Below are 13,219 nucleotides of genomic sequence, written 5' to 3'. Positions count from 1 at the left end.
CAGCCCTTTATCAGTGGTTTGCTTCAGATCAAACGACTGCAGGTGCCAAGATATTTTGGGTGGCTGACCACTCTGTAGTGACAGTGACATGCTGGAAAACTCCAGCCACCCTGCTGGGCACAGCACACTTGCAACACTCACTATCTCAGTGCCTCCACTGTGCCGATGTTTTGCCACTCAAATAAACTACTGCGGTCTGGAGTGGTCCTGGGGTCAGAAACTGACCACTGATGAAATATGAAACAAACATTTTCAACATAAAAACATTACCATTACAGTACTTGTTATAACAAAAAACGTATTTAAGCTCTCTCTGTAGACACATATTGAGAATTTCCAGCATGTTAGTCACCACAGAGTAGGCAAATAATGCACACTTGTATTAAGCTGTATGTGTACAGCAGGATTGCTACTGTAGCAAGATGTTAATATTCTGTGCAATCACAACAATAAATAAAAATAAATTTAACGTCCAACCTGCTTATTTAAGCTATTTTTGTTAATACTGATATATTTTTATAACATTTTATTACATATATATATATATATATATATATATATATATATATATATATATATATATATATATATATATATATATATATATATATATAAAATTTATTTATTTATTTATTTTACCAATAAATAATCTCATCCTCTGGTTCATGTGCATGTACACACTTGCACGCATGCACCACACACACAGTATGACATCTTTCTGCCACTCTCACAGTTACTCTGCTGGAAAGGAAAGGTGTACATATCTCCCTGCTAGACGTATAACCCGGACTGGAGGCACGCCACACGTATATTTACTGGATCCACATTAGCCCGACCAAGCCCAAGACTTAGAGGAGAAAAATATGACTGCTTTGGGCCAGTTTGCCAAGGGAGCCTCCTGGGAGGAACTCATTCATGCATGTGTCCAATGTTTTGGTAAGTAATCATATATTTATCATATATTTTTATGTGTTCATATTTATGCATATAGGAAAATTGATTATTTATTTAAATGTTACATAATTAAAAGTAAAAAAAAGTTTGATTTAGTTGTGCAGTACTGGTCTAAAATTAATGATCCGTTTTGGTATAAACATGTAAAGAAATTGAAAACAAAGAACATAATGAGTTTGGGTTTAGATTATGCCCTAGTTATGGATATAACCTTTCCTGATTATGCTTTGAGCACTGGCTATATTTTAATATTAATCACATTATTTGCACTTGTGAAACAAAACATTACAAAACATCAAGTAATTCTTACTGAAATCTTAACACTAATTTGTTAAATGATTGTGACTACTACATTAACATATTAGCTTTTCTTATTATTTTCTTTTAAAATAATAATAAAAAAACTAAACTAAAAAAAAGAAAATAGTGAGTAGAGCATTGGATGGTTCTTCTTAAGGAAGACTGGTCTCCAGAGTGATATCATGTTTGTCAGTGGATGAAATACTTTATAAACATTACTTCAAATGAATTTCACACAACATAACTGGCACATTCAGTGTTAGCCAGCTCAGCCTGTTCTACACACTTCTTCAGATTTGTTGAATAAAATAGACACTTCATACTTGATAGTTATATAGAACAAACTATTAATGCTAACATATATTTTTTTTTACTTGCTTGGATACATTTTTAAACAAGAATAAGATTTAAGCCAGAATGTAAGTGTTACTCATGTAGCAAGTCAACAATTAGGTAAAAATTAGGATAAATTATCTTCATTTGGTCTAAGAAGTCTAAGGTGAAGATTGAGGAAGGATTCAAAATAAAGCATGGCAAGTCTAGCTGCTCCTTACATCAGAAAGTCACCCCAGAGTCCCTGTGGATCAAGTGCCTTTTTGAAATGTGAAAGTATACATCAGGACCATATGAAGGATTACCTGAAAGCCACTGCATTTTTCAGAAAGGTCATTTCCCTAAATGGGCTCTCTCAGATGATGGACAGACTTTGAGGCCCCCAGCAGTCTACATCAATAGCACATGACATCATACCCAGCTGCCACTCCCACACTTCACAAATGGAACCCTGAGAGATAAATAAAACAAACTCAAAGCAAACAGAATATGTAACAATGTGCCAGGGTGACACATGGGTGCTGTTACTTTATGAGTGAAAATTCAATAGGAATCAAGAAATGTAAGAAGAAAAGTAATTGTACCTCCTGGCATAAACAACAGGTACAGCCCTTCTGAGCACAAGGGCTTAGTCAGAGCATTCTCCATGAAGGCTTGCTTCCACTGGATGTTATTTCAGACTTTTTGAGGACTCTCATAGCATTTCATAAGGATTCAGATGTCACCTGGGTCACTGCAAAAAATTCTATATTAATTTGCCATTGTGTTCTGAATCTATTGAGTGCTGAAATGTGTGTGTCCAGATATAAAGAAAGGGACTGTACTCACACTTACTCTACTAAATCACTGTATGGGACATTTCATTCATAGTATTTACTCTCTGCTTTTTGCTCCATAGATGATGATGGAAATGTCTGTCACAGCAGCCATCTGCTGAACATCATTCTCACCATGCACAGATTGCTGATGTCTCCCAAAGACTTACTGGACAAGATGGTTATCCTATATCCTTTGTCTTCATGCATTAGATAACATTGTAAATTAATCTTCCTTCAATTTACTTTTTATATATAATTTATATATACAATAAATGTTATAAATCAATCTATCTATATAATTTCTTATATTATATATATATATATATATATATATATATATATATATATATATATATATATATATATATATATATATATATAACATTTATTTAACTTTTTTTTTTTTACTCGAAATTTTAGTAAAGTACACAGAGTTTACAGAGAAACGATGTTTCAGACAAAGGTCCTTCATCAGCTGTTCAAGCAAAGTACTACTGAATTAGTAGTAGGAGGAGCCAGTTTATATATGAAAACATAGATGTTTAAATCCTAGCATTCATTCCATGGGATTCTAAAGTTCCAAGAGTGCAGATCAGTTCTTTTATAGTTCTTTGATTTTTCTAATTTCATTGCTGCCACAGCAACAACTGGCAATGTAAACAAATATGTCTTTAATGCAATGTCTATTAGTATTAATACACCTTGCCACTGGAAATGACAATTTGAATCTGGTCTGAAGATGTTCAACAATCCTACAAATTAAACAGTGGCTAATATTATACTTAAACATTACAGAATCATCCCGGATGATGCAGAGACCCAATCCCTTTTAAGGATTTTCCACTTATCTCCAACAGACAAGACAAAAACATCAAAGATATGCTCATAAAAAAAATTAAAAAAACCAACACTGCAAGTCACAACAAACAAACAAACAAAAAACACATATAATTGACTCTTCTGGGTTCCCTTTTTTTCTTAGCAATTTTCCTCAATTTTTTCCTTACCTTCAAAAGTACACTGGAGGGTGACAACTCTGCAGAGTGCCTGAAAATGTGCTATTTCATTCAGTAAGGGTTTAATATTCCTACAGAAAATACCCAGATAAAAGAATACATTTAATTTGAAAAGATAGCTTATAAGCATATTCACTTCAAAGCATAATAACTGGAAACACACACATTTGTATCATAGTAAGCACTTTGAAATCTGTCACTTAAAGCATAGTTAGTATGCAGGTATTATCTAAAACCAACCATGTCCTGCACCAACTAATGATTAGTTTAGCATGTTGAACTTCTAAGATGGCTCACAGCACACATCAATAATTTGTATATACACAAATTCCTGTACATGAATGAGTTTATTTTAATTACATTTCAAAAAATGTCAAGCATTAAGCTCTGAAGGAAACAAACCTATATTATTTTTGTATTTTGCCTATACACATTGTGTATGTGTTTTCTCTACAGGTACTGGATAAGTGAGTTTTGGACTATGTTTCAGTTGCACAGTTGTCTGGCAGACTCCTTGGAACAGTTCAAAGAGCTTATGAGAGAACATGGTCAACAGAAACTATGTTCTTTACTACAAACTAAATGGATGTGAGTGTCACAGTATCACTCTTGCTTTGTGACTTATGCATAAATACTCAACTTGGTCCTCTTCACTATTTTTAAGATATCTGTTTTACCATAGCTTCAGGTGCATATCAGTTAGACTATAACTTACACAGTGGTAAGTTTAATAGATACACATACTCTGTAGCTGTTCCTGTATCTTACCAATCTTTTTTTTTAAACCTAATTCTATATACTCAGACGTTAACTAATGGTAACTTGTCTTGTTCTCTGAATTACTATGCCATTTTCCAATGGCTTATTTCATGATTGACCCCTTTCTTTTAAAAAAGGATAGGTGATATTTGAACATTTATGTATGTATGTATATATAATCAGTCTATACTTAAAAAAGATGTTTTTACTTAAACTGAGTTTACCTGTAGCTAGAGCACGTAGAGCGTGGTATTAGTAATAAATTCATGGGTTCAGTTCCAAGGAGTGCACATAGTGTCATTTTGATGAATATGTCAGTTGCTCTGGATAGGAGTGTCTGCCACATACTGTAAATGTGACATCTGCACTTTGGTCAAAACAAGTTCATTCACGAAAGAGGCCAATAAAAGTTGGCACAACATACACAAGGTACAGGAATCTATTGTAGTGAATGCTATCAGGAATGGTGGAATACAATTGAATTTACTGTGTGTGTTAGCCTGGTAGGTATAGCTGTAGAGTAGGTGTAATTAATAAAGCAGTCCCTGAGTGTTTAATTGACTTGTGTTTAACTCATATAGGTTGACTTAATATGTGCCTAAATAGATTCTGTTAATGATGGTAATGATTCTGGTTTAGGGGTGACAGAGAATGGTCTCAAAAAGCCAGTCAGAAAATCAAGGCCAGCAATAAGAAGAGGAAAGTATCTCTGCTATTCGACCATTTGGAGCCAGTGGAATTAGCAGAACACCTCACCTATTTGGAATTCAAATCTTTCTGCAGAATATCTGTAAGTAAATTACTCTTTCTTAGTACTTTTAGGGAGTGTTCTTGGCTCTTGTTTCCATTAAAAATACAGATTATGACAGGAAATTAAATGCATTCTAAATCTGCTTTTTTATTGATGGGGTCAAGATGTACACTCCCCCCACCCTTATGTACACAGGTGACATTGCTTCTCATATTGTGTTGCCACTGTGGAATTAGATTGAAACGGTGTTGGAAGATCGGTGAAAACTGAGTTTATTCATCCAGTGTGAGAGAACACAGAACCAAGAAGTCTCACAGACAAGATGAAAAAAATGGAAAAAAAGACAGTCATGGCTATGAGACACATACTTCACAGAGATCAAGAACTGTTTCATATCTAATATAAAAAGACATTACTGATGTAGCAAGTTGCATTTCAGGAATCCTTGATGTATTCATTTTAGTATTTTTAGCATTCCTAATTGAGTGATCTTGTACAACTTCAGTGGCTTATGGTGGTTCAGTTGCTTTTGGACCTGTACCTATTTATTTAACTTGTAATTAAGTAAGCAGGTAAACTGTTGTATTTCAGTTTGTAGATTACCAGAAGTACATCAAAAGCGATAGTTTAACAGAGAATCCAACAATGGAACGTTCCATTGCTCTCTGCAATGGCATCTCCCAGTGGGTACAGCTAATGGTGCTCAGTCGACCAACTGCTCAGCTCCGAGCTGAAGTCTTTACCAAATTTATCTATGTTGCACAGGTAACATGCTTAATGCATCAATAACATCACCTGAACATTTTGCAGTCTCTACAAAATCTAATTCATTAATCCTGAACAAGCAATGTTTATTGAGGTTAGCATTGGTTATGATGATATAGGTCATTTTTCATGTAACTATTGTCCTACAAGCATTATAGGCATCACAAATAGGCAGATCAAAACACACTTTTTGAAAATCTTCATACCCTCTGCATATTATGTCCTCTTGACCTATTTAGTTGTATTCATTACCTGATACTGTGATTTTGGCTGCAGAACCTTCAGCAGATGCAGAACTTCAACACACTAATGGCTGTAGTGGGAGGACTCTGTCACAGCTCTATCTCCAGACTGAAAGACACTTGTACCTATGTGCCAAATGAGACCACCAAGGTAGAGTTTGCATTGTGCCTGCTTTGACAAAGTATAATGCTTTTTTATGAACACAGATACAACATCTAAAATTATTATAGTTTTTTTTGTGTGTGTGTGTGTGTGTGATACATTCCTAAACATCATAGCACGCTCATTTCAAACTGACATATGCAGTATGCACTCTTAAGCCTCTGATTGTTACTGTTTGATTGATTTAAAAATAAACCACTAATCAGTTGATTTATTTGTGGAAAGAAGGCCTAAACATCAAAATACCAAACCACTCCAGCATTGTAATTATGTGTTGAAAAGCATACTGTATAATTTAGTACTACATGATTGGACGATTTGGAACGGTATTATTAAGACTTGCTGATGGTCCCCTCCACAGGTTTTGAATGAAATGACAGATCTTCTCTCATCATCTCGAAACTATGAGACTTACAGACAAGCATATTGCAAGTGCACAGGCTTCAAGATCCCCATCTTGGGGGTCCATTTAAAAGACCTGATTGCTGTGAACGAAGCTATGACTGACTATGTGGAGAATGGGAAAATCAACATACAGAAGCTTCAGGCACTCTATAACCACATCAGCGAGCTCATCCAGCTACAGCATAATCCCCCCCTTCTTGACGCAAACAAAGACCTAGTTCACTTACTGACTGTTAGTACTATCTGTAACCATTGTAACATTCAATTTATACATCTGTATTTTGGTTGTTTTTGTTTCCTAGAGTGTAAATGCAGAATAAATGTAGTCATTAGTGTAATAAATTAAGCTTCAGTCCACAAGCTGTTATATCACCAGAATTATTAACCACTCTCTCATAGTATCAGAAGTCATGACTGATTAACTGCATGTAGTATTGAATAAAATAGAAAGATTAGGCATTTTGTTTTAAGATAAGCACAATACAAATGGTAAAAAACAGTTTTATGAGGTATATCACAGTTTTCTTAATATTACCACTTGTAATCTGAATAAATGTGACCTGCATAAGTTTCACATATTCAAACATCAGCAGAGACCTGGAGAATGTGATGTTCTTTCTTGCTTAAACTACATATGGGTGTTTTTTTTTGTTTTGTTTTTTACATCCTCCCAGTCTCTGGCCTAGTTTGAAATGTTTATTATAGGTAGAATTAATTCATAACATTTGGGATAAAAAAGAAAAATATGTGTGCTCTTCCACTCAGCTGTCACTTGACTTGTATTACACTGAGGACGAAATCTATGAGCTATCATATGCAAGAGAACCCAGGAACCACAGAGCTCCTGTGAGTGAAGTTGCAACCAGTATCTGCATGTGCATGATAAAAAACTATATTACAGACAACTATGGCACAATGCTAATGTATTTAACGTTTACATATTTATTAAGTGGTCCACATTGTGCCAAGTCAGAGCAATATGTGTTATATATAGTATTTACTGCGTTATTTTCTTCTAGCCAGCAACCCCTTATAGACCTCCAGTGGTGGCAGACTGGGCTTCAGGTGTAGCGCCCAAACCAGATCCCAAAACCATCAGCAAGCATGTTCAGAGAATGGTCGATGTGAGTGTGCCAATAACACTGAAAATCCTTTCTGTGACTTTCCTCTGGATTAGAAGAGAGGCCCCATAGTTTATCTTAGGTTAAACAGGAAAAAATATACTGACATCTTTGTTTAATTTAACATTTTTTATGGATGTCATTCTACTATTATAAGGTTGATTTAAAAAGACCAGTATCATTTTGTTTATTAGAGTAAAACATTACTTTAAGAATACACATCAGTCATACGTGTTTATTTTGGTCTTTTCTCCTCTGTTTTGACAGTCTGTATTTACAAACTATGACCATGATGGAAGGGGGTTCATCTCTCAGGAAGACTTTGAAAAAATTGCTGCAAGCTTTCCTTTTTCATTCTGTGTTATGGACAAGGATAAGTGAGTGCCAAATATGTTTATAGTTCACTGAAGTAAATAGCCCCAGGGGTACGGGGGAATTCCAAAAAACAGGATTTCTCAGTTTAGCCAGATAACTTAAGCCCAAAGTCAAGCCTGTCCAACAGGAGAAGAGTTCAGGGACATTCCTTTTGGACAATCGTCAACTTTGAGTTTATCTGGCCAAACAGAAATCCTGCTTTGTAAAATATCCCCCAGCTCTGTACATGAAATATACATAAAAAACATCTTCATGCTTAAAAGCAATGTGAAAGAAATAATCTTAATGTTTAAAACAGCAGATACCAAGAAATTCATAAACAAACTGTAAAATTAACCTTTTCTTTTCTAGCCTAAAGACATGTGCATTAGACTCTTTGTTGAGCTCATAGCCAAACATATACAGTGCATCTATGAGATTTTCACACCTTTTCAAGTTTTCTACATTTAACTATGTGTCAGACATATCTTAACATGCAAGTTTTTTTTCTCATCATGCAGTACTACACAACGACAGGTTTTGGGAACATTTTGTAAATTTAATAAAAAGAATAATGAAAAACATTCCTTTTACATACGTTTTCAGACCCTTGACTTCTTGGAAATGATCCTATGCCTTTCTGTTGGCCATTTCTCCCATTGTTCTTTCATTCAAGCCCAACCAGAGGGAATGGGGAGCCTTGGTGCACAGCAATTTTCAGCATGCTCTATTGGGTCCATACTCTGGCTGGGCTTCTCTAGGATTTCCAGGACTAATGTCTTTCAGAAGGATTTTTGTCTGGCCATTGGCCATTACTACAAAGGCCTGCTTGGTGGAGTGCTCCACCAATTATTCTTATGTAGGGTTCTCCCATCTCTATTAAGGACCTCTGGTTCTCATTCATAGTGACTTTTGAGTTCTTGGTTTTCTGTGTGGCCATGTACTCAATTTGTTTGGGTGGCCAGATCTTGGAAGACTGTGATTCCAAACATCTAACATTGAGAATAATGCCAGCTACTGTCGTCTTAAGCACATTTGATGCTGTACTGTAGAAGCATGTTAAGGACCATGGTATTAAAGGAAGATGCACCAGAGCTTTGTGACTGCCATAATAAAGGGTCTGAAAACTTGTATAGATGCAACATTTCAGGCTTTTATTTTGAATAAAGAGTTGAACCCACTATAAAATACATACATACTAAAATGTGGAAAATTTGAAAGAGTCTAAAAACTGTATGTACTATATGCATTATCAACTCCACAGGGAACTCTAGATTATTTAGAATAATGTATGTATGTAAATTTTTAGAAGTTGGTGCTCTTGGTTGTGAAGTAGCCTGAACAAGAAAAACCCATAACTGAGGCATCAGAATATAATTATGTATGATGATACTGGATTTTCAGTAGGTCTACTATACATAAAACTTCAAAATTTGTTGCGTGTGGTGATTTGGAACATGAGGCCAGTCTGATGATCCCTGTGGGTATACTTGATAGGCAGTTGAAGTTACCAAGTGAACCACCCAAACAGTTAACTGAGATTAGCTATGACTAGTTTCAAGTAATGTAACTGGAAGGGTTTCTCAGATGTAGGTTAAATTTAATCCTGAACTAGTCTAAGTAAACAAAACACTGCAGATACTGCCAGCAGTTGTGCAGTAATCTGGCCTATACGGTACAGGTTTCAAACCTGAGCCATGGTTATATGTAGACTTAAATATACATAAATATATAGAATTTGCAGCTCCTGTAGTCACACTGTGCCCTTGCTGTGTCATCACCAGAGATGGGCTTATCAGCAGAGATGAGATCATGGCTTATTTCATGCGGGCTAGTGTGATCTGCTCCAAACTTGGCCTTGGGTTCTCTCACAACTTCCAAGAGACCACATACATGAGGCCTACCTTCTGTGACAACTGCTCAGGATTTGTAGGTCTTCTTCTCACATATTAGTTATCATATGGCTGTGTGCATCCTTTTTGACTAAAATGATGAACATGTATTTATTTTTTCTTTTGCAGTTATGGGGGGTCATTAAGCAGGGCTACAGATGCAGAGGTGAATATTCACTCATTTTCTATTAAATAACTCTGGTTTAATTTTATATAATTCTGTCAATTAAAATATCTATATTGTCTAAGGTTGTTTTATTTACATCTGATCCTCTTGATTGTGATGATCTTGTAGACTGTGGAATGAATTGTCATAAATCCTGCAAAGATCAAGTAGCATTTGAGTGCAAGAAGAACATCAAAAGTGGCAACAATGCAGACTGGAGCCCAGCTTCTAATACTATAGACACTACAGCAGCTGGAGGTCATGATGGTGAGATTATTAAAACATGTTAAGCAATAAATTGTAGCCAAAGGTATTCACTCACCTATCCAAATCATTGAATTCAGATGTTCCAATCACTTCCAAGGCCACAGGTATATACAACCAAGCACCTAGGTATGCAGACTGCTCCTACAAACATTTGTGAAAGAATGGGTTGCTCTCAGGATCTCAGTGAATTCCAGCATGGTACCATGATAGGATGCCACCTGTGCAGCAAGTCTAGTCGTGAAATTTCCTCGCTACTAAATATTCCACAGTCAACTGTCAGTGATATTATAATAAAGTGGAAGCGATTGAGAATGACAGCAACTCAGCCACAAAGTAGTAGGCCACATAAAATGACAGAGGGATCAGCAAATGCTGAGGTGTATTGTGTGCAGAGGTTGCCAACTTTCTGCAGAGTCAATCACTACAGATCTCCAAACTTTATGTGCCCTTCAGATTAGCTCAAGAACGGCGCATAGGGAGCTTCATGGAATGGGTTTCAATGGCCGAGCAGCTGCAATCCGATGGACAAGTCTGGGTTTGGCAGTTGCAGGAGAATATACTTGTCGGACTGAATTGTGCCAAGTGGAGGGGGGATTAGGGTGTGGGGTTGTTTTTTAGGAGGTGGGCTCAGCCCCTTAGTTCCAGTGAAAGGAATTGTTAATGCTGTTAATTGGGTTAATTTGTTTAATTTGGAATTGTTAATGGTAACTCTTTGGGAACAGTTTGGGGATGGCCCCTTCCTGTTCCAACATGACTGCGCACCAGGGCACAAAGCAAGGTCCATAAAGACATGGATGAGCGGATTTTGTGTGGAAGAACTTGACTGGCCTGCACAGATAGAACACCTTTGGGATGATTTAGAGTGGATACTGCGAGCCAGGCCTTCTCGCTCTACATCAGTGTCTGACCTCACAAATGCGCTTTTGGAAGAATGGTCAAAAGTTCCCATAAACACACTCCTAAACCTTGTGGAAAGCCTTCCCAGAATAGTTGAAGCTGTTATAGCTGCAAAGGGTGGGCTAGCATCATATTAAACTCTATGGATTAAGTTTGGGATGTCACTCAGGTTCATATGCTTGCAAAGGCAAACGAGTGAATACTTTTGGCAATATAGTTAGTGTGTGTGCGTGTACAATACCAGCTGGATTGTCAAACTCTGTGGTTTATTTACATTTAAACATTTTATGATGTTGGATCCTGTTCTATGTGAGGGCTGAATTTGTAACTTGTCCATTTTTCTGCAATAATTACAGATGAAAGCCGGTTCATATACCCATCAGATTCTCCAACAGATAATTCTGAGTGCCATAAACAGTCCAGCCCAAGTTCTACCTCCAACACCAGTTTTACTGTTCTACCATCAAGAAGCGTTTTGGTACAGAGAAGTAGCCAGACAGAAGCTGTTTCAGCAGCCAGTCAACTACAGCTCTCCCTGCTATCACCAAGCCCCATCGCCCTCACCCCTTGCCCCAGCCCTGTGCCCCAGCGCAAGAGAGCTTGTGCCAACAAGACCTCCACCACCCTGATACCTGGGGAGGAGAATAAGTTCACCTATGAAGCTTTGGAAAAGGTTGGTTGTGTTAATGTAAATTCTTATGCTTTGTTCAAAATACTACATACTACTCTCCTACAACATACTAACATGATTGAGCCCCAAATCAGTATGCAACCAAAATAAACTTTTCCAGTAAGTGAACGATACCCATACTACTTCCACCAAATATTACAGCAAGCAGAGTTCTCTTTATGGTGTACTACATCCAGTAATGCCATGGTGGCAGAAAAGCTTTCACAGGTGGGCAGAACCTTCATACATTCACGTGACCTTATGGATTGTATGGTTTGCCTCTATACTGGATAGTATACAGCATATTGCTAAGGGGACCAGAATGCAGTATACAGTGGCCTATATAATATGTAGTAGACTATTTTGAACATAGCTCTAGTCTTTATTTAATCCATAGTCTGCATAATTTAAATATTCTAGAAATATACCATTTGATTTTCTGTCTTTCTTTGATCAGAGAATTTTTATAGTACAAAGATTTGAAGTCTTTCAACATAAACATTTTCATCAGTACAGCACATTTCCGTAATCTGTCCATGTGCTCAGGAGAACCAGTCTCTATCAAAGAGCAACGAGAGCCTCAGACGGAAGTTGAAAGAAGCCGAGCATGAGGTGGAGATACTTAAGACACTTTTAAAACGACACACTCTTCCATCAGTGGAGGAGGATTCCTCTTCTTCTTCTTCTTCTTCTTCTTAACCTCCTCTTTAGGTATGTTAATACAGAACCAAGGATACAGCTGTAGTATCACAAATCAGATATTTTTTCAGGGCTTTCTGGACACACAACTCCGATCATTTCAAATCAGAAATTTGATAACTTTCGTATGTGGTCCTAGATCGTATTAGTATCCAATTCATGTCATGCGACTTGAATGAGAACAAGCAGAGCAGATTTCATGTGACTTTTTGCCTATACGCAGGTCCCTGTCGACAAAACATGAGGGGAGCAATAGTGTGCAATGTGTGCATGCATGCTGTTTCAAAGGACAGGTGTGTTCCACATTAGATTATGACAATTATGAATGTCAAGATAGGCAAATCAGATCTGGGCAATATGGTTGGAATTGATCAAGAATGTGAATGTAGTCTTTGTAGCTTACATATTAAGTTTTATTGCAGTTCCCTCTTGAATTAAATAAATAGTAGCTACTGTTTAGATATCTGTGAGACTTTAATATCAGACCTCGCAAATAATTGTTGTTAAACTAGCTTGGATAGCCAGGGCATTTCAAAAACACTTGGGTGGATACATAACTAATTTAGCCTAATACGATTCATTTAAATAGTTACATATGACAATGTGAAAATGGATAATTAATAGCATGGAAACACTTGTTTCATCAG

At 36.6% G+C, this 13,219-nt stretch overlaps 1 protein-coding gene across 1 annotated transcript; it reads left to right on the top strand.

The window, feature by feature from the left end:
• Positions 1 to 863: 863 nt before the first annotated feature.
• Positions 864 to 12,572, top strand: LOC113579845 (RAS guanyl-releasing protein 1-like). Its single transcript, XM_027014029.3, has 16 exons — positions 864 to 936; positions 2,486 to 2,591; positions 3,413 to 3,475; positions 3,878 to 4,009; positions 4,820 to 4,970; positions 5,523 to 5,696; positions 5,973 to 6,089; positions 6,463 to 6,738; positions 7,272 to 7,352; positions 7,526 to 7,630; positions 7,895 to 8,004; positions 9,766 to 9,910; positions 10,003 to 10,039; positions 10,169 to 10,306; positions 11,560 to 11,876; positions 12,420 to 12,572. Exons 1-16 carry the CDS (start codon positions 864 to 866, stop codon positions 12,570 to 12,572), a joined length of 2,178 nt encoding a protein of 725 aa, XP_026869830.3.
• The last annotated feature ends 647 nt before the right edge of the window (positions 12,573 to 13,219 follow it).

Source organism: Electrophorus electricus, chromosome 10, assembly GCF_041902795.1.
Source record: "Electrophorus electricus isolate QZ-2024a chromosome 10, ASM4190279v1, whole genome shotgun sequence".
Classification (NCBI taxonomy): domain Eukaryota; kingdom Metazoa; phylum Chordata; class Actinopteri; order Gymnotiformes; family Gymnotidae; genus Electrophorus; species Electrophorus electricus.
Note: the sequence above shows the minus strand (reverse complement) of the source record. Positions and strands in the feature narration are given on the sequence as shown.